The 23,271-nt window shown below is 36.4% G+C and overlaps 1 protein-coding gene across 1 annotated transcript in view; it reads right to left on the bottom strand.

The window, feature by feature from the left end:
- PRSS12 (serine protease 12) overlaps positions 1-23,271 on the bottom strand; it is a 78,094-nt gene that overhangs the window by 38,260 nt on the left and 16,563 nt on the right. Inside the window, exons 3-7 of the mRNA XM_025465998.3 lie at positions 21,731-21,909; positions 16,687-16,837; positions 5,368-5,546; positions 3,492-3,633; positions 330-523 (exon numbers count right to left, since the gene is read on the bottom strand). Coding sequence (XP_025321783.1) covers positions 330-523; positions 3,492-3,633; positions 5,368-5,546; positions 16,687-16,837; positions 21,731-21,909 — 845 coding nt within the window. The remainder of the gene's footprint in view (positions 1-329; positions 524-3,491; positions 3,634-5,367; positions 5,547-16,686; positions 16,838-21,730; positions 21,910-23,271) is intronic.

Genomic DNA, 23,271 nt, shown 5'->3' on the forward strand with positions numbered 1-23,271 from the left:
ATGGCAAGTGCTTTTAATATCTTCCTCTGTATTTTTCATTCATATTTTATCTGCCATCCTCAAGATGTTAAGATGTTAAGAACAGTCAGATGTTAAGTCTATCAAGGACATGTAGTCGCCCTCTGCTCACAAAGGGATCTTTATCCACAAATATTTCCAGACTGTTAGATGAGCTAGTTATCTTTTTTATCTGACTACAGGTCTAACGAAATTTGGAATTGGGGGACAGTAAAAGACACATATGGGTTATGCTTCATATTCTGGACCAATGGACAGAGGTGCAGTGGCTATTGAATTAGTGATACTCCAAAGCTGTGGCCAAGCCTCACCCAGAGGTCTGTGTCCATTGCCACTTGGGTAGCAGGTGATACCAACATCTTCCCGATGGCTGCAGTCATGCCTTCCCCACTGCCTCCGGGAACACTGAACCAAACTGGATTCCTTTCCTGTGCAGCTGACGTCATCCAACCATATGGGCCCTGTGCTTTCTTCAAAGTGGTTTGCAGAGGCTTGTTTGCCATATCTGTAGCAGTAAAATAAACATTGTGCATAGGAACTGCTGTCTCTCATTTCAAGAAACCACAAAAATAAATAACCTAATTAAGCATAATGACTCCAGAGGTTAAGCGTTTGTTCTTTCTCCTATCTGAAGGACACAGTTCTAAGAGCAGTGTTCACTTCACATATTTTGATCATCTTAACAATTTTTTATTGACTGAACAGGTACCTACCTAATGGATAACTAATCCTTTTCCCCCATTCATTCTTGTATTCTAGCTAGAATATAACTCACCAACCAGAGAGAATGAGAGCAAGAGATGGACCCAAATTCCTGACAATGGATTTATAACACCACAAGACATAAAATTAGAACAATTGTCTTGTATCTACAAGAGCCACCAGAGCTCATCTGATTTCATCAGCTTTTCTAGACCTCTTGGGTATCATCCCTTTCAAAATAAAAACTATGCATTAGTTCAGTGATTCCTCAAACTCTACACCCAATCCATGATGTGACTTGGACTTCAGCCCACCAAAATCAGAATAATGGCAATGTTCTTCACTTTTCATAAGGTTACATAAATCTAATTTTTATTATTTTTATAAACCATATTTGTGTTCCAATTGACTATATTTGTAACAATGCTCTACAAAATGTATAATATATACATTGTGGAAATAGGAAAGATCTGCCAAATAAAAAATTGGTAACTAAGTCACAGTCTGTACTTTGATTCATCCTTCCCCCAATTTTGCTTTCTTTCTCCATATAACCCAAACCTCCAGAAATCACTGGGCTATTAACTATTTAAGGTGTCTTTCAGTTCTAAGAGTCTATGTAATTAAACTCTTACTCATAAAATTTTATGTCACTCGCTTCCTTCACTGAATGTTTTTATTATTTCTATATAAAGAATATGAAGAAATCCTTCTTTCTGGCATGAATTTTCCCAATTACTTCCTATGCACTTATTTATTACATTTATTTAAAAAGATGAACTTTTTAACAAATTAAAACAGTGCAACTTTTAATTATTCTAAGATTTCTACTTTGCTGACTAATCAAATCTTAGTGGAAAAAAAAAATCCTAAATCTCATATTGCTACTTTGAACTTATACCATTTTTCCACAAAATGCATCCATCTGATTACTATCTGTCCATATCAACTGTATAACAGATGACAAGAGGTCATTTTACTTTGGGATTTCATTTGTTCAAAGAAACCAGAGTTCACCTCTTCCTCATTCCAAAATAGTACTCTGTTTTAGAAATTCCCCTGTAAACCAAAAAATAAATGTGGCACATGCCTACTCTACCTCCTAACACAATCATTTAGAACTTTTAACAAATATTAGTGAGAATATTTTTAGAACCAGTAAGCCCTGATATTCTGTATATATAAGAAAAATTGAATATATTTGTGAAACAAAATTAACAAAATATGGAGAAAAATTGTCACTCCATTGTTGTCATTAATAAGGAAAAATATGAATATAGTAACTAATAGTACTGATGAATCTTTCTAAATATGTGAAAACAGAATACCATTCTCAGGCCTAAGAGATTCACCTAAAAATGAAATGACATTTATTGAATAATTCTTATTAAACATTAGTATTTATTTGACTAGTATGTCATACCCCTTGACAAGTAATTATAACTGTACTGCCCATGAAAATTCAAAATATTGGGCAATAACACGTATTTATATCTTCAGGATATCATTGTTTATAACAGGAAAATTTAAACTAGCCTAAATTAGGTGGGCACTTGACGGGATGAGCACTGGGTGTTATTCTGTATGTTGACAAATTGAACACCAATAAAAAATAAATTTATTTTAAAATAATAATAATAAAATAAAATAAAAAATAAACTAGCCTAAATTATGGTATGAACATTCAATAGACATCATGTTGTCATTAAAAATTATGACTGTCATAATATAAAGGTAAGAAACATGGATAGAAAAAGTTCATATTTACTATTAGAGCTGTTACAAAGTTATACCCACAAATTATAATAATGATATAAGATGGAAAAATTATGGGTAGTTTTTAATTTTTTCCCAAACTCTAATATTTTATATTACTTTTACAAATTTAAAAATATGTTTAAACAAGATCATACCTAACTTGGATGAAAGTATATTTTTAAGATCTAACGAATATTTGCAATTAGCTCTATCTCAAGTATGAAATAATTTTGCCAATTTTTTCAAGCTTGAGACAATTAATTCAAGCATGACCCAGAAATATGAAAAACAAGAAAGAATGGGCATTCATGGGCTTCATTCAAATCGCTAAAAGGCATCATTTACAGTTACTTCAACCAACTGAAGTCTTTACCCTGGAATGCAGTCTTGTGTGACATGAAATATACTGCCCAAAGTGTGATACTAGCTTTTACGAGGCAGGTCAAGGGTGAGTTCAAAAGGTCATCTCATGACAAGAAGGCTGTTTTTCTCAAATAAAAGTGACAATTATCATCACATTTGAGAAAGGGAATAATGTAATACCAAAGCATTTGACGTTGGACTTCCCTGCAATTTTAGACACAATGATGTCAGAACTAACAACATCTAATAGCAGTGATGTGTCAGAAGAAAACTGAGCATTCAAAGCATAGTCTTATTTGAATAGATACAAAGTAACCTAAAAATCATCCACAGCTCTAACTAATTACTTAAGAAGAAGGATGGTGATAGGAAAGGTAATGAAATAAATAACAAGACATGGTTATTCATCATCATAGAAAATGTTATTGTTTTTTAACTGGGTTGTAGTTTTGTTTTGTTTTGTTTTTTGTCTTTCTATATATAGAGAGGTGAATTGGTAGGTAGATAGGAAGGCAGGTAGACAGACAGAGGTAGTCAGGTGAAAGAGAACATGTATTGTTAGTATGACAGAAATTAAAAGTAAGGATTACAAAATGAGAATTTCAAAAATTTAATTTGGCATTTAGCTGCCTTGTATCAACGGGCCTTACTTAAATCCCAGCTCTCGGCAAACCACATACGTATTCAGCTCAGTCCAGCCGTCGTCACAGACGGTCCCCCACAGCCCCCTGTAATACACCTCCAGGCGACCCTCATGGTTGCCTTTACCACCTCCAAGTCTGATGACCCCATCTGTGGTAAGAAGGAGACACAGAGACTCAGCAAATCAATTATCAAAAAAAGGCAGAACAAGATTTTAATTTCACTAGAATCATCACCTATTCAGGTCTCTCTTGAGGCCTTTCTTAAACTTATTTTAGGACTGGGCTCAATGATCTGAGGTCATAGGGTTGTTTCTGAAGTATGACATAACCCATATCTGTCCTAACAAAATATTCTTTTCCTCTTATTTGTACTCTTATTTCCTGAAAAGAAAAATATATTCTGATACAATTCCAAAGTAGTTATTTAGATTTCTCCAGATTACTTAATACTTGGGAAATGTCCTGCAGCTTCAATCTCAGTAAGTATGAGAAATATTAGTTATTTTCATATAAAAAATAAGAAAACAGTAACTTGGAAATAGTTCAAAATTTTAACTGCAATTAAAAAAATACTGAAATATGAAGACAAAAAAAGCTATTCTAGTTAAAGTGTGATCTATCACACCAATGCATTTATTATCCCTTAGGCATTCATAAATTATAAAAACTAGAGTACATTTCTCGCTTTTGTTCTTTTATTGATAATACAGATCTGAATTTGAAGCTTATGAATTCAATGAGTAATTAATTCCCAGAGAACCCTGTTAAGAGCTTCTAGGCAGATATACAATAAATTTATCCCCCAACAAGTAGATTTAAAAGCCATTTCCATGCAAAATAATCCAAACATAGCCAAATGAAACATAAATAAATAATCCGGGGTAAAGGTCAGCTTTCCATGAATCTCTGGGATCTTTAAAGTAAATGGTCTCTTAGCAACATGATCACTTCTTAATGTAATACTTTATAGTCTGCAAACCACTGCTACACATTTTACCTCATTTGACCATCATAGTAAGAGTACAAGGCTATACTCATTTGAAAGAGGAGGAAATGGAGACCCAAGAAGACGATGTGCTCTGGCTTAAAAATCTGACATATATTTTATATTTCTATTTTATATAAACATGTTATTCTTCTAATAAAAACATCATCATGTGTAAAACTATGGAAATAAAAAGATATAACTTGAGCATTTCATGGGTCTTCCAACGTTTTTATGTTTTTTTAAAGAAAAATTAAAACTCCCAATTTTTTCAAGTTCTTTTTACCATAGAAACAATGGATTTGTGATGACCCACCTTCTCATCTGTCCTTTTCCCTCTTCTTCCCACAAAATGTATAAGTACATGCATAGACTCATTTATACTAAGACATTCCCTTCTTATAGCACATGAGACATAGCTTGACAAATATCTTGCAATTTGGAATAGTCAGAGAACTGAGCATAGCCAGAGTTAACTTGTTTCCTTTACTAGGGTGCTTTAACCAACAATCTGATCAATACCAGCTAGAAACACATTCTGAGAGTCAAGACAGGCCAATAGATAAATGAACTAAATATATACCTAATAATGTGAAATTTGTCATTGCACTGGTTTTGATTATTCGGTATTATATATTGCAATAAAATTATATTTTCTATCTTTATAGGACTATAAAAAAGTGAAAAACTCAGAAATATTTATGAACAAGGATCATACCATATTGATACACAATTGTGTCAGTTGTTTGGTTTTTGTGTTTTGTGGGTTGTTTTGCTTTGTTTTTAGTTTTATTTGCATGCTCATTTAGTTATATTATGTAGATTGAGGAAGAGACAAGGTAAGCCCAGATGGTGCTGGGGACAAGGGTTGGGAGATTAATGGGGTGAAACTCTTACCTGATAGAGGGGTACAGGACACCCCAGCATCTTCTTTATGGTCACAGTTATGCTCTCCCCAGGCACTCTTTGGACATTGCTCAATAGAAAGCTCATTCCCAGTGCAGCGTACCTCATCCAACATTACTGGACCAGAGCCTTCCCCAAAATATGCCTGATTCCAAGCTTTGGCAATGCCACTGAACAAAAATAAGAACTCTGGATTAGACATGAAAAATTTGTCTGACATAATTTCTTCTGCCCCATTAAAGGTATAAGTATGATTAATTCATACTTCCCTTGACCAATTCACTCCATAGGTCATACATGACTTGCTGTATTTCTTTCTTCTTCATTTGCTGCTTCTTATAGTTTTGGCCATCACAAATGTTTTAGAGCACTAGTTATCCCCCAATACTCAATCTCCTTTTCTTCATTAGTAATGGAGCTCCAGATTTTAGGGAGGGCAATGGCTATCCTGAGTAAAGACCACATTTTCCAGGCTCTTCTCCTTCCAGATGACTAAGTTTGTTTGCTTTAAGATATATGTAACATAAAATTTATCATTTTAACCATTTTTAAGTGTACAGTTCAGTGGCACTAAGTACATTCTCATTATCATGCAACCATCACCACCACTCATCTCCATAACTCTTTAGTCACCCCATACTGAAACTCTGTACCCATTTGAGATGACTAAGTTCTGACCAAAGATATTCAGGTAGAAGTGCTGTCATGTATCGCTTCCAGGAAATATCTTTGCTCCACTTTCTCCTATGGCCAGAGCTTGAGAAGCTACATTGGCCTATGTGGTACTATACTAAGAATGACAGAACTACAAACAATCAGAAGCCCCAGCCTAGATGACTATGCAACCATACTAGCCTTGAGCTGGCTACCTCTGGTCTCTTGAGAGAGAAATACACTCTTACCTTATTTAAGCCACTGTTATTTTCAGTTCTCTGTCACTCAAAAACACTCATATTTCTAACTAAAACATCTCTTCACTCAAATTTATTTGTACTAAATTTACTTCTCCCACAATTCAGTGATCCCACATGCTAGAACCCCAGATTTCAGGGAAGAGGATCACAACTGACTGTCAAAATTATTAGTAATTTCAGAAATTGCCATTTTGACCCCTTTTAGCTTATTAATTTTTAGAGTAGAGCATTTATATTTGTTTGTTTTTCATTGATGCTCCTCATTCAATATTCAATAATATTCCCCATTATTTTAGTTGCCCTTTTCTCATAACATTATAACTACCTTGAGAATTTACAACCAAAATATATCAAAGGGGGGAAAATAAAGCTTGCTAAATGACTATAATACTCCAGCAATGGCAAAGTCTTAGATAATCAACTTCATGGTTAAAAAACACCTTGTCTGACTAATTTTACTAGATAGAATGGAAGTTTCTTTTAAGAGAACACATGTTTAAAACAAACCACAAAACATTTGAAAGTTAAATCCTTTACCCATTAAAGCAAACACTTGTTCCATTATCACGTGACCTACTTTCAGTTTAAAATTCAAAAAGTTTGGGGATGTCTGGGTGGCTCAGCAGTTGAGCATCTGCCTTTGGCTTAAAGCATGATCCTGGAGTCCCAGGATCGAGTCCCGCATCGGGCTTCCTGCATGGAACCTTCTTCTCCCTCTGCCTATGTCTCTGCCTCTCTTTCTCTGTGTCTCTCATGAATAAATAAAATCTTTAAAAAATTTTTTCAAAAAGTTTGCAAGAGGAAAGATAAAGGAATGTTTATAGGAGGAGGTGTGAAGCAGGAAGGAAGGAAAAATAGGGTAGCTTATGCAGAATATTTTGTTGAAGTTAAAATTTTTTTAATTTAGAATCCTAACACTTGAGTCACTATCTGAGATACGTCATACAGAGGACTCTGAGAAGTATGCCCCAACATATACTAAAGATTACTATCTAGAGCTAATCAGACAAAAGTGAAAGAAAAAATATATATTCTAACACAAATGATATTATTAAATAATTTTGTGAGTAAATTTGTTTTGCTAGGGGAAACATGACAGAACAAAAAGCAATTTCTACTCTTGAAGAAAGAAGAAAAATTACTCAATTAATAGGATTTTTTAATGAAGTTCTCAGTTGTTTCAATGCGTATCTGTGTGCCCACAGAAGAGTGTAACGGACATATATAAGTGTTCATATATTCCTAATCACATCAAAAAGCTTATTCTTTCCACGCAGAATCTTTGAGAAGAATGTGGAAACAGGCCCTCTGGCTCAAATCCAGGCTCTACCTTTAACCAGCTAAATTGCCCTAGGGAAGTTACAAAACCCTTCCAGGCATAAAATGCGTCTTTTGAACATAGGAACAAATATCGCTCCCTTGCAGGGTTTTAAGAATTAAACTGATGCAAAGTAAGAACTCAAAAAATGTTGGTTCTCTTTCCCTCCTGGCAATATCAAGAGCTTCCCTCTCGCATTTGAAGAATAACATATTTTCACTGCTAAGCAATTTATCTAAAAACCATTTGGTATTCAGTTTAAACAAACATCCTAGTTTTTGTTCTCCCTGTTACCCAAAGGTAGAGTCAGGGGAATGGTGGGAAAGGGGAATGGTGGGAAAGGAAAATCAAAAGAAATCCCAACAATTTCTGGTTTTAAGGTTGTAAATATGTTTTATTCACTTATTTATTCTAAAATCGTTTTTAAAAGAATATGTTTATGGAAATAATTTGTAGCCTATAGACACTGGACAAATCTGTGTTCTTTTCTTATTAAGAATTACTAGATGATGGCCCAAAAGATCATTAAGCTATGACTTACATCATACAACTTGAGATTCTTGTGGCAGAGACATAGATAATCAGAGGCTAACAATTTCAAGAGTTTTGGAGCACACTGGCATTTTACCAAAACAACCGTAGTGGCCAAAACAAATTTTCTTTCTAAAGACAGCATTTATGCTCCCAGAACAATATTTTCTATACCAAAATCATCTTGCAATAGTAGTCTGTAAGGCTGTGAATAAATTAGAATGTTTTAAGTTGCCCCTAGTAAAATAAATATCCCCTGCCAAAAGATAATATTTTCATACAACATTCAGACTAAACTGAACAAGGGAACAGTGTAATACCCACTGAAAATAAAATTCTAAAGTCATGTACTGATTGTGAGTTAGTCCCAGAATTTGGAAGTCTGAATAACTGAAATGTATTGTGTATTACTAAGTTTGGTTCAAAGAAGCAGAGGAGTGTTTGGAGCTGTGTTCCTGAGACCTGTTGCACCTTTGTGAAAAGGGCCACTCCAGGATGGGAGCAAAGAAGCCCTGGCTGGTGGCTCCTGGGCACAGATCAGCAAACTACAACCCAAGAGATAAATTCAGCATACCACCTGTTTTTATATGGCCCCATGAGCAAAGAGTGGCTTTTACATTTTATAAACGGCAGGGAAAAAATCAAATCAAGAATATAATTTCTGACATGGGAAAATCATATGAAATTCAAATTTCGCCATCCAGAAATACGGTTCTAGCAGAACAAAGCCCCACTCATTCCCAACTTACTGTCTGTGGCAGCTCTTACACCACAAAGGCACAGCTGAGTAGTTGCAAAATCTAAAGTATTTTCTATCAGGCCCTTCACAGAGAAAGTTTGTTGACCCTTGCTCTAGAGGAAAGAGATTAATGAAAGCAAATATGGAAGCTGATTTAGAGAACACTGAAAGTTGCAGAAAACAGAGGAGGAGGAGACACATGACTGATGCAGGTCATGGGGAAGCCAGATAGGAAAGCTTTGGAGAAAGGCAGATTAACAGCCTTCTTGGATCTTTGCCCTGAGATAAATGCCAGGACAGAAAGAGATCTACGGAAGAAAATTTCAATGGGTACCGATTCACTGAGCCAGGGTTAGGTCGTATAAGGAATATAGAAAAATATAAAATTTTATCCCAAACTTGTAACAGAAACAAAAAATAAATTCCAGATGGTCTAAAGACCTAAATACTGGAAGGAAGGAAGGAAGGAAGGAAGGAAGGAAGGAAGGAAGGAAGGAAGGAAGGAAGGAAGGAGAAAAAAAAGAAAGAAAAGAAAAGAAATGAAAAGAAAAGAGAAGAAGCAGGAAGGAAGAGGGGAGGGAGGAAGGGTGGGAGAGTGAGAATGGGAAGAAGGGAATGCTAAGAAGTTACTGGAATAAAATAGAGAACATAATATAAGAATAATATCATCTTGGAACAAAGAGGATTTCCTGAGCAAGAGAAGAAACCCAGAAGTCAGAAAAACTAAAAAAAGTTTAATTTAACCACATATAAATTTAAACTACTATATAGCAAAACACACCATAATCAGAGTCAAAAGACAAACCAACAGGCAGGAAAAAATATTTGTAATATGTAATAGTAATCAAAGAAAAAAAAACTCCTAGAAATTATTAATAATAACATTATAATGAAAGACAAAACAACAAATATTTTTTTAAAAATAGGGGCATGGAGAAGATGAGGCTATTCACAGAAATATCAATGACCACTAAACATGTGATAAGATGCTCAATGTTACAATGGTCAAATTAAAACAATTAAGAATGGATTCTTAGCTAACATATTTTTAGAGATTCCAAAGATCAGTACCATTTTTGGTACAATATTTAGGTTAAAAGGTTAAAAACTAGACTTTTTATTACCCACCATCTCCCCGTTGCCCCCCCCCCCAAAAAAAAGCCTAAAATAATGATTAGCTGGGAGTGACTCAGGATTATCTAGGCAGAGTAACTGAAATATATTATATTCCAAATATGTTAAAGATCATGTTGATAGAGGTCCAAGGAAAAAGCAAAAGGCCTGATTAATTGCCTCTGAACTGTGTCCCTTCCTTAAGGGAGAACACAAGATGGGAAAGTAATAGCCCCATAATCATGACTCCAAGGAAAGTCATCTATGTTAAAATACACTCTTAAAAGACCACTTGGGCATTTTATGATCTTCCTGATGTTTCCGTATTTTCCATTGTTTATAAACATTATTTTAATGATCACAAAAATGTGTTATTGAAATAAACTCATCAGAAAAAAAAGAAACAAAACAGAACAAATCAGAACAACAAGAACAGAAATGCTGGGATGCCTGGGTGGCTCAGCGGTTGAGCGTCTGCCTTTGGCTCAGGGTGTGATCCCGGGATCCGGAATCGGGTCCCACATCGGGCTCCCTGCAGGGATCCTGCTTCCCCCTCTGCCTGTCTCTGCCTCTGTGTGTGTGTGTCTCTCATGAATAAATAAATAAAATTTTTTTAAAAAGTTAACTAGGAAACTATGATGCAACACAAACTAGGTTTTCAGGCTCATTTTCAAGTGTATTAAAATTAAAAATATAATCTTACGTATACATACATTCCTTCAGCTACTAGTATTTCCTGGTGCCCTGGATTGCACTGTGCTGGCTTTTCGGGGATACCAAAGAAAGTGATGATTCTACCTCTAAAGAGGTTCTGCAATATTGGGGAAAGCAACATAAAACTCATGGATTGTTGGGGTGCCTGGGTGGCTCAGTCAGTTGAGCTTCCAACTCTTGTTTTCAGCTCAGGTCATGATCTCAGGGTTGTGAGATTGAGCCCCAAGTAGGGCTCTGCACTCAGCAGGGAATGTGCCATAGATTCTCTCTCTTCCTCTATCCCTCTCCCCCACTCTCTCTCTCAAATAAATAAATAAATCTAAATAAATAAATTAATAAAATAAAATTCTATTAGGGGATCTTTTCAAAGTTGATATTTTACTTTAAATTTGTAGATTTCTTCATTTAGCACTTTGGCAGGGGGTGGGGGGTGGGATGGGGAGGCTTCTTGAGATCAAAGCTTCTCTGTTTATGTAACAGTTTTTTTCAATTAAGCATAATCCTTGACACTGAAGCATAATTTTTGAAACTCAACCATTTATTACTCATGTGTTTTGCAACTGATCTCCCTCTTTCTTAAAACTCTATATTTACATTGCAACTTAAAGTAAAACATTGACATTTTAACATTTTACCTCGAAATACTTCAATATGTATCTCTTAAAAATAAGAACGTGGTGCTACATGGCCAAATTAACATTATCACAATTAGTATAATTGGTAATCATTTTTTTTTTCTTAGAGAGAAAGTGCAGGGGTGGGGGGAGGACAGAGGGAAAGAGAGAGAATCGTAAACAGGCTTCACACCCAGTGCAAAGCTCAACACACAGGTTCATCTCAAGACCCTGAGATCATGAACAGAGCCAAAATCAGATGCTTAACTGACTGAGTCACCCAGGCGCCCCATTGTTAATCATTCCTAACATTTTCTAATACCCCATCACATGCCACATGCCATTGCTCAGAGTTGCCTCCACAATGTCATCGATAGATGTTTGTCTTAAGCAGAATTTGGTCCCAGATCATGCAGTACCTCCGGATGTCCTGTACCTGATGTCTAGAATCTAGAACAGCCTCTTGTTATTCATGACACTAACTTGTGGAAGAGACAGAACCGGCCGTTCTGGAGAATGTCCTACCACCTGGATTTGTCTCATATCTTCCTACTGGTGTCATTTAGTTTATTCCTCCAGCTCTTATAATTCCTGAAACTGGAGACTAGATCCAAACGTTGGGTTAGATCAAAGCAAGTATTTTGGCCAGGATTCATCACAAATGATTTGCTCTCATCTTGAACCACAGAGCAGCTCAACGTGTTCCCCACTGCTGAGGCTAAGCTTGAACAGTGGGTTCAGGTGGCATTGGCTTGATCCTTCATTGTGCAATTGCATTTGTGCCACCCACCCCCCTGATTCTGGGACCTAACCCCTCTTTCATGGTTCATGTGTAGGAAGAGAATGGCATGGCAAATCCTATATCTCTAAGGCTTATAATTAACAGTGGTGTTAAGTTTACTGGTATGATCATTTTCTTTGAGTGGATTAGAAATAAGCCAACCAGTTCTTTTGGAGAAAACTGTTATTAATCATTGAGACTAGATTTTCGAAATGTTCTGAGGGGGCATCAATTTCAATATCAGTTTTCCTCAAATTTTCAGGTGTTGCTGTTGGAATCAACACAGCATAAAATGATCATGTGCCCTGTACTCAAACCAACCTATTTTGGAGAAAGTTACAAAGTATCTCTTAGATTGTCTCATCTACAACATATTTCTAACATAGGGATATGTCTAACAGAGGTACTAGAGCAGTTAACACACGTAATAAGTACATATGTTTGCTCTCAAGGTCAGTCAAATTAGGGACTGTTAGAAAGATGTCATTAACATTCAAAGTAAACCAAGTATTTGGTGGTGAGATCATCCAACACTATTTCTCTGTCCAGAATTTCTATTTAGTTAACTGGATCTATGAATTTCCTATCTATATAAAACATTGTAGCGTGTGTATATGTATATTTACTGGGTTATCAATCATGAGGTCAGCAGCATGCTAATTGATTTTCATGTTAGTTAGTTAAGGGTAGAGTAATAGCATATTTAACATTACTAGGTGCAGGATGGATTCCTGTAAATTTAAGATATAGGAAATTTTTAAATTATTAATATATTTCTATGGGGAAAAGATAGGTTTTATTGTTTAGATAAATGCATAGAAAATTTACAGTATCAGGCAGCCCGGATGGCTCAGCGGTTTAGCGCCGCCTTCAGCCCAAGGCATGATCCTGGAGTCTCGGGATCGAGTCCCATGTCGGGCTCCCTGCCTGGAGCCTGCTTCTCCGAGCTCTGCCTGTGTCTCTGCCTGTGTGTGTGTGTGTGTGTGTGTGTCTCATGAATGAGTAAATAAAATCTTTTTAAAAAATGTTTAAAAAAAATTTACAGTATCTAGATACACTGAATATTCATTATATTTATAGTTATAGAAGTGATCCTAAAAATTTATGTTATAAGGTAGAATTCTTTCCTGAGAGCCAAAGATCTCTTTTACTTACATAAACAGTTCTTAAACACAGAGCGTGTTAACAAGCAATAGTCTATTAAATAGAAAGAATACAGAGATGGAATCACCAGGAAGACTATATTAATGTGGAACGCAGGCAAGGCCCAAGTGTTTACATCTTTCTTGAGCATTAGCTTATTGCTATCCTTTGTATGAGGAGATTCGTGTTTGGAAAAGTAACTGAAAAGAAAAATATCTCCAAATATACAAGGCAGCAAAAATCCTCCGTGAACCTATGTAACCACCACCAATTCAGCTTGGTAGACACTTCTTTTTTTTTTTTTTTTTTAGATTTATTTATTTATTCATTCATGAGAGACACACACAGAGAGAGAGAGGCAGAGACACAGGCAGAGGGGGAAGCAGGCTCCATGCAGGGAGTCTGACATGAGACTCAATCCTCGGTCTCCAGGATCAGGCCCTGGGCTGAAGGCGACGCTAAACCGCTGAGCCACCCGGGCTGCCCAGACACTTGTTTTTAATGTAAGTACTCTGATGCTCTGAGCTGATGTTGTTTGCCTTTCTTTCACCTGATTTTATAGTTATCTCCTAAGGTCACATTAAAGTAATATTCTGCAACTTCTCCTATTGTATAACTTGTTTGCTTACTTAATGGCACAGCACTTTCAGATGAGATCATTTTTAACGGCACATGGTTGATAACAGCGTAATTGTTGCTTGCCTCAATTTATGATTTTTTTTTTCTTGAGCAAACTTCATCTCCCTCTTATTTGTTTGTTGAACTCCCAAAGGGAAACTACATCATGCCTCCCTGGAGTGGTGGTTACAATTTCTTTGTGAGAGGCTGTTTTTGTGGACTTTCATCTTTTAATGGTATCTGTAGATTTTAGTAGCTGGCAAACTTCCTAAACACAAAAGAAATTACTGTACTTTTGATACTTAAATTTGATGAACCCAAGACTTGGGGAAAGATAAAGAGCAGGAAAGGAGGCAGCCAGATGTTAGAAAATTGTCTTGCGAGCGTGTGTGTACACAGTGAAGTTTCAGATTGAGACATTTTAATCAGAGTTCTTCTTGTGCAATTAAAGTGAAAACATTTCCTGAGTCTTTCAAAACTCTTAAGAGCATAACTCAGAACTACAGCATCATATTTTATTATGTGGATATGCCATAATTTACATAGGAATTTTAAAACTGTGAACACATCTTCTTAGGGGTTTGTTTTTTTTAGGCTATAAAATTAACATACAAAACCATTTTATTGAGGGGTCAGAATAAAAATCTTCTGGTACAAATTGCTTTTAAAAATACTTTTTTGCTTTTTTATTTTACTGTTCATTAATTTTTTTGTATTTTAGAGATTTTACCATAAAGATAAAGGGGACCTTGTGTAACAAAAGAGGAAATTAGGCCCTCTGAGATTACCCAAAGTCCTAAAGTTGTACTGTTAAGTGAAAACCAAAATCTCTTTTTTTTTTCTTTTTAAAAGTCCATGCCTAGCATGGAGCCACCGCAGGACTTGAACTCATGACCCTGAGATCAAGACCTGATCTGAGATCAAGAGGCAGATACTTAACTGACTGTTCCACCCAGGCACCCCAAGAACCAGAATCTGAGATTTATGGTTCCCAATGTAGAATGTTTTTTCTCTCAGGTTATACTGTTTGCAAAATAGCTAGTTGTTGAAAAGAAAAAATACATATACAGTGCTGAAAGAAACAGAGAAATCAAGAGATGAAAGTTAATTATAGGGAAAGATGATGATGCTACATTTTAGATAGATTCTATTTGAGGTGCCACAGGTACCTCACTGAAAATGTCCCCCAGGAGACTGTAAGATAGCAAAGTGTTTCAGAATCAGCTCTGTAGCCAGACAAGCTTTACCATCTAGTGGTGATGTAACGATAAGCAAATTATTTAACTTCTGGGCCTTAGTTTCCTCATCTGTAAATTGGGGGTAATATGGGGTTGTAGGGAGAATTAAATGAGCTAATCAATACCTATAAAGCTATTAGACCAGTGCCTGGCATACAGTAAGCATTCAGTGAACATCCAATATCACTACTGAAAATGGAGGAGGTGGTTCTCCAGAGAGAAATCTAGGATATTGATCACTAAAAATGAGTTTTTTCATTCGTAGGTTGTGTCACAAATGATATTCGCAATGAAAGGACCAATCTTTTATAATCTAACAAACAATTCCCTTGACAACAGAATTGTATAACTATTCTGTGTCTATTCGAAGTAGGAACTAAGCCTGGGGATTGAACTAGTCAGATGATGCTATTTATTTGGTCTTTTACTATGGAAAAAAACAAACTTTATACAGATTAGCCAAATAGGTTTAAGAATGTTTTGGAACAGGATCAGATATAGAATCAATTTCAGTGTTTATTGGGCATTGCTGTTATATATGTAGGTCAAATAGCTTTGCAGAAAATAACTTAATAAATCAATGTATTATATCAGAGCACCCCTATTCCACAAATTTATTTTGTGGTCAAAGGATAAGAAAGTGGGCAACACTAGGACTTTTACAAGTGAACTGCCAAGGTTGGTGTGGGAATAATTTCCATAAAGGAAGGACAAAGAATACATAGCTTTATCAAAATCATATGGCAATTATTTGACTTCAACAATCCTGAAATTTGTTGTTGTTTTAGAGGAGGGGAAGGGCAGAGAGGATGAGAGAGAATCTTTAGCTAGGCATGGAGCCTGACGTGGGGCTCCATCTCATGACCCTGAGATCATGACCTGGGCCAAAACCAAGAGTCAGACACTTGACCAACTGAGCCACCCAGGCGCCCCTATCCCCTAATATAATTTTAGAGAAACTTTTGGGCTTGTTATACCACTATTTAGAATCACTAAAGAAAGGGATTAAAAATCCAAAATTACAACATATTATTCCAGAATAATCACAACTCAGGCAACACAGAATGTTAATTTTCATACTGCTCTTTTATTGCATAATGTTTCATTTCCACATCCTACATGGGAATTATTTCCTTTGCACATTAATAAAAATCCTCTGTTCTAAGCACATACCTAACAAATAAACCAAAGTCAAAAGTTGAGATAATATTTGGGGAGAGGATCTGAACTTCAGTGAAAACCTAACAACGAGTTTCAGCAGACAACTTCAGTAAGTCATCTAACACTGTGACTGACAGTTTCTGGTCATTCATTCATTACCTGGGAATAACGTGAAGGGGACCAATGAAAAGTAGTAGGCTGAGATTCTCAGGGATATAAAATTAGTCAACTTCAGACACAAACAGGCTAGACCTTTACTAAGGACATATAAATTCTCTTCGGAGAGCCTACAGCCTAGTACAAAGATCACAAGGTGGCTTTTTCCATTTGTTTGAGGAAATGTGCAATTTAAACACACAGGCACCTGTCTCTGGGTGTGGAAATAATAGGTTCCAAAAATTAAACAAAATAAGAATAAAAACAAACCTCAGGCCCAGCTGCCTGCAGATCACTTCAGCATCTGCTTCATCCCACTGGTCATCACAGACGGTCCCCCACTGACCAGCGTGGTAGAGCTCTACTCGGCCTTCCCATGCGCTGCTCCCACCCACAAGGCGGACGGCTGGGAACACTGGGCCTGTGCCGTGTGAAATTAGAATCAAATTATACCTAGACATGTACATTGACTGGTAAGATTATATACATATATTAAATTGATATGCCATTCTCAGTAAAATTAAATCATATTTATTAAGCCATTTCAGGGATTTGGACATACCCTCACACATCTAATACATATTATGGTATCCCTGACCAATTAAAATACTCCAAACTGGGGACAACCAGCTGGCTCAGCCAGGAGAGCAGGCAACTCTTGATCTCAGGGTTGTGAGTAGTTAGGTTCCCACACTGGGGGTAGAGTTTACTTGGTAATAAAAAACATTTTTAATAAAAATTAAATACTCCAAAGTCAATTACATTCATAAAACTAGCTCTTAAGAGGAAGTAGTCTAAGTTCACTTTTCCTCCAACTACCTCAGAAAACCAGAAAAGACATCAAAATTGTAGTTTACTGAAAACACATTTGATTTTTATGGTACTGTAGCGGTGACACCGATTTTTTTATTTACAGGAACTTGAGCATTACCAACATGTAATTCTTAAGAATGGCATTAATATCCCTGTAACATACTTGTTTTCAGGACAGAAATATTTTTATATTTGTAGAAATCAAGTTCAAGTCAACATCTAACTCATTATAATGAGGTAGTGACCAACATGGTCAATATCTACAAAAAACAAGATTGAGAATTCATTTGGATATGAAACGGTTGTATACATTTTCTACAAATGACCAAATGCTTCCCACTGCAAATTCCTTACTAGGGTACACAATGCCCTGATCCAGACCTTGTCAGCCCCCTGAACATCTTTCTCTACCCCTGGCCTCCTTCACCAGGCTGCACCTACAATGGATGTCAAGAACCATTTTGGTTGTGAAAGCTCTGTAGCTTACCACAACATGTAGTGTTTTCCCTCCACTGGTCACATTCAGCTAGTGTTAAGGCTGGCAGTACTGGTCCTAAAGAATTCTGGGAAGCCTGGGTGTGGATATTATGGACTATTCTGGAAAGTATTCAGAATACTTTCAGTCAGATGACACAACTTGAAGCTACAGTGGCAGCAAACGTCACATAGTTGGAAGTCACTGGGGATGTAGGGTGGGGATTTTAGGAAGTACATAAAGTAACAACACTGACCACTCCCACTGTGCCCTCTTCTTTCTGTCCCCAAAACACTCAAGGCTGATTCCCATCTCAGGGTTTGTACGCTTCCTGTTCCTTCTGCTTGAAAAATGTTCCTGCAGCCTTTCCCCTTGTTGCATCCTCTCATCATTCAGTTCTCAACACTCAACTGTCCTTTGTTTAGGAGGCCTGCCCCAGCTACCCTAGCTAATGCAGCACCCGATGGTACTTTCTACTACATTGCTTTCTGAATATCTACTTTATTTAAAATTGTCATTGATTTCTTGGTTTTTGCATCCATTGTCTGTGTCCTAACAGCTAGAACTCAGGACAGAGACAGTACCAAATTCTTTCACTTGCGTATCTCAAGTAGCCGGCATAGAGAAGGCACATAATAGATATTTGTTGACTGACTGGACTGACAACTATAGCTAAAAAGCTAGAAAGACTGTCCCAAAGAAGAAAAAACAATTAGCAATATTCATTCACTTGATTCTGTTTAACAGATACTAGGCCCCCGCAGGGGCATTCAAAGGAGCACTGGGCAGACCTCAAGAGTTTTATCACCTAAGAACAAGATGAGGGAAGAGAAGAGATCATGGAGACTCTACAGGGGTTCAGAAACAAGGGAGCTTGCTTACTACTGGGGGTAGTCTGGGAATCTCTTCTGAAGAAGACAGTTGTGAAGAGGGCCAAGGTGGATGGATAGGATTCCAGAAGTCAGAGAGAGGGTAAGTGCTGTTCAGGCTAAATGAACAGTATGAGCAAAAGGACAGAAGTACAAAGTTGAATGTGTTTGGGAAATAGTGAGACAGTGTAATTTTTCTGGAATAAAGGATGCAATATGGTAAGAAGTTCAGAACACGCTGCGCCTCTATTCAGAAATTTAATTGCGGCTTTTACCGAATGCTAATCATTCATCGACGTGAAATATGCTTTTAATTCCCCACAGTGTAAGCAGCTATTGGTAAATGGTATTGGAATATGAATATTTATATTCAAATAGCATACTCAAATTTTGCAGCAGATTCAGATTAGTGAATATTTACATATACTCATATTCTGATCTTCACAATTTAGCCTATTTACATAAATCAACTAATACTTACAATTTATAAAGGGATATAGTTTTAATAAACACAAGTGTTCTCAGTATTGTATATTAGCTTCTTACAATTAACTGATGGCTGAATGGTGCTAAGAAATTTAAATTTGCATGTTTTTATTTTTATTTTTCCCTTACAAAGCTTGGAAAATATAGAAAAAAATGATGGGAAAATGTATACGTTTCTTAAGTTATTATATTCTCCAGTGCCTCTCTTCCCTCGGCCACTGTGGTAAGCTTGGGGAAAACAGAAAAACAAAAATTTTAAAGAGGAAATTTTAAATCACCTACAACCCAGAACACTATATGGCATATTACCTTATATTTTTTCATGTCATGCTTTATTCTAAAACATGTGGGCTTGGGGCACCTGGATGGCTCAGTGGTTGAGCATCTGCCTTTGGCTCAGGTCGTGATCCCGGGGTCCTGGGATCGAGTGCCACATCGGGTTCCCCTCAGGGAGCCTGCTTCTCCCTCTGCCTATGTCTCTGCCTCTCTCTCTGTGTCTCTCATGAATAAATAAATTAAAGACAAACAAACATATGGGCTTTTTCTGGCTACATAAGTAACTGTGAATATACAGAAAAGCTCAAAGATAAAATTTCATCAACATCCCACATCCTCCCAACAAGCATGCAAAAAATTATCTGAAAGAGAATTCAGTGAGGTAGTTGACTCCTGTTTAACTTATGGATGATTAAAACTCCCAGACATGTTCATTTACTTATTTTTTTTTAAAGATTAATTTTTTTAATTTTTATTTATTTATGATAGTCACAAAGAGAGAAAGAGAGAGAGAGGCAGAGACACAGGCAGAGACAGAAGCAGGCTCCACGCACCGGGAGCCCGACGTGGGATTCGATCCCGGGTCTCCAGGATCGCGCCCTGGGCCAAAGGCAGGCGCTAAACCGCTGCGCCACCCAGGGATCCCCGGCATGTTCATTTAAATTACTACTTCTTGGGACATCTCAGTGGCTCAGTGGTTGAGTGTCGGCCTTCGGCTGACGGCATAATCCTGGAGTCTGGGGATCGAGTCCCACATCAGGCTCCTTGCATGGAGTCTGCTTCTCCTGTCATTACCTCTCTCTCTGCCTCTCTCTGTGTCTCTCATGAATAAATAAATAAATTTTTTAAAAAATTACTACTTCCTATATCGAATACTGCTACACAATCTCCTACTTTGTAAGTGTTGGAAATGCAACAAGTAAGAGATGACAAGACACTGAATGTAATTTCCAAGTCAAAAAATAAACGTATTAAAGAGCTATCACTGGGCCTTGAAGTAGATGTAGTGTTTGATCTATCTCTTTTCACATTGTCACTTGATCTTTTTTCATTCTCACTTCTAACTTATCTCAACCATATTTTTATATATACTTATAAATGACCTTAAACTTGTCTTTGCAAGCAGAGTATAAATAGGTGGATAGATGATAGAGAATAGAAGGAATTTTTTTTAAGTAGATATATACCCTGAAAGAAAAATAATTATTGTTTCCAAGATTTTATTTACTTCAGTACTTGAAAAATGTTAAACATTATATATCAATCAGATAGAACATAAAGTACAAGCAATAATCTACAAAAAGCAATGCATTATTGAGCCCAATTCACATCATCCATGAAGCAGCGACACATAAACATATACTGCCCAAAGGAGCACACTACCCGAAAGTGGAGAATCAAAGGAAGAAAAGGAAAAATTTACGAAACATCAAGATTTAACATGCACTTGGCCCACACAAAAAGGAACTGTGGTTCTCAGAGCACATACCTGTACCCTATCTTCCGATTAGTTCTTCCAGCCAATTCACAGGAATTACTCTAAATTGAGTCTTTGTGTGTTTTGTGGTGAGAGAGTTTCCAATCCTCCCCTGATACTTGCACTCCAACAGAAACCAATGCCTTGGGCTAGCTGTTAGCTTTTTAAGACCTGGGAAATCCAATCATGCTGCATCTCCAAGGAGAATGTAAAAAGGGCTGATATGACAGTGTGCTAGTCTCAGGTTGTGGTCACCCGTTAAAATACACCATGGTTCCCAGAAAACCCATCCGTCATCATGAAAAGCAGCTGCTCCCTTCTCCTCACATGTTTATATGAACATACGCTTATTTGTGTACTGAAATCATACTGTTCATCATCTCATAGCTAATACATGGTGCTTGGAAGGAGCTTTATCAAGGAGTTATCCATATTATGGAACGTACTATTGACAATTCAAAGAAGAACACTGCTACCATGATTATATTCTATCCTATCAAGTGAAAATATTTTGTTGTAGTTGCGGTGTTTTCTATTTGGTTCCAAGATGCTTTTCTATCTTGATTCTATCATGACCTTCCATTAGCAAAATAAATGCTTCATGTACAATATACAATATTTCTGTATGCAAATTAGATAAAATAGAAAACATGTTACGAGTGAGATTCCACTTGAAAGTTGAAGAGAAAAAAAAAAGAAAAAAAAAAGAAAGTTGAAGAGAAAAAAAAAAAAAAGAAAGTTGAAGAGAATTCAGAATGTTAGATGCACTCCTACTGAAGACTATTTGACTACATAATATGATGATTCAGATTTACGTATGTATTTAAATTCTTTGAGGAAATGATTTAACAAAGACAATTTTATCATCTGGAGTCTTGTTGAAAACACAATGAAAGTAAAAAAAGAGACTCTTTTTACCCTGGGAAAAGCTACACGTGACAGCAGCTGCCATCTTCTGAGGACACACCCCACCCTGCCAGATGTCTTTTTCACAAAGCAGTATATTTTCTTCATCTCCTCGGCAACGGACATTGCTCCAATAAATGGGAATAAGGCCCAGTCCAGAAAACGGGGTTTGTTTTGCTACTCCTTTTCCTCTGGAAACACAATGATCAAAGTTAGGTTCATTGAATTTGGTGAGTTTTTGGTCAAAATATTTAGATTTTCTAATATGGAAGAAATCAGTAAAGATAGATGTGGGAGGAAAAGAAAAACATAATGGATTACATAAGTTTCAAGGAAATCAAAACATCAGATCAGAACTTGCGTTGATTACCCATGGCAATTTTTTTAGTCAATCTTAAATAACTAATGGTATGCATGTACCTTTCCTACTGATAGCTGCTTTTAGAAAAAAAAATATATAGATGGGCAAATACTACAGATTTTAAAAAGAAGCCTGGTGGTTTCATGGAAGAAATGTGTTCTGTGGCTCAGTGAAAAATGGATTCCAGTCTGGACTCAGCTGCAAATTACTCTTAGCTACAAGTTTCTGTAAGCTCTGCCTTCTGATGTATAAAAGGAGGGGTGGCCTGGATGCTTGAAGATTTTCCTACTCCAGCATTTTAGGCTATCATTTTCAAAATGATTATTACTACATAGAAGTAAGATAATATCAAGAGAGGCAATCCATTCACAATTTTTAAAACCTTATATAAAGGGTTTGCTAGCAAGACTTTGAAACCAATTAATAAAACAATGACATAGATGAGCTCTGCTTTTAACACCTCTAATCTACATATTTTTAAGTAACCTCTGATTTGTACAAATCGATATTAGATTTTAAAAAGATTAAAGGCTTATCTGATTAACATGGTAATGTCTAGAATTGTCTCCATGCAATAGCTTCCACCAACCAAAGAGTAAACATTTGGAATATATATAAAATATGAATGTGTCTTAACAGCAATAATTCTGAGCTGCCCTAATTATATAATACTTTTTTTAAATGGACTACTAAAAAATAAAAATAAATAAAAATGGACTACTAAGTGGTGCCTGGCTGGCTCAGTTAGAGAGCGTGGGACTCTTGATCTCTGGGTTGGGAGTCTGACATTGGTTTAGAGATTACTAAAAACAAAAACAAAACACAAAACACAAAAAAAGTAACTAAGAGATGATATAAGTAATCAGATCAGTTTACCTGATGTTTCCATTTGCAGAATGATACTTTATATTCTTTCATCAACCTAAAGACTAGTTACCACACTGAGGTTCACATGTCCCCTATAGTGTTTTGTTTTTTTTAATGTCAGAGTCCCATAGGAAATCATATTCTTCCCTGATTTTCAGGAGTTTTAAAAGCACATATAAATGTGTACTTTAAGGAAAACACTGACATCAATCTACAAATCTGTCACATATTGAGGCCCTCAAAAGAGAAAGCATCAAGTCAACTCTTTGTGCCCTGTCCACCTGTCAATGACTAATTGCCAGACAAAATATTCATTGATCAAATC

Source organism: Canis lupus, chromosome 32, assembly GCF_003254725.2.
Source record: "Canis lupus dingo isolate Sandy chromosome 32, ASM325472v2, whole genome shotgun sequence".
In the NCBI taxonomy this organism is placed as follows: domain Eukaryota; kingdom Metazoa; phylum Chordata; class Mammalia; order Carnivora; family Canidae; genus Canis; species Canis lupus.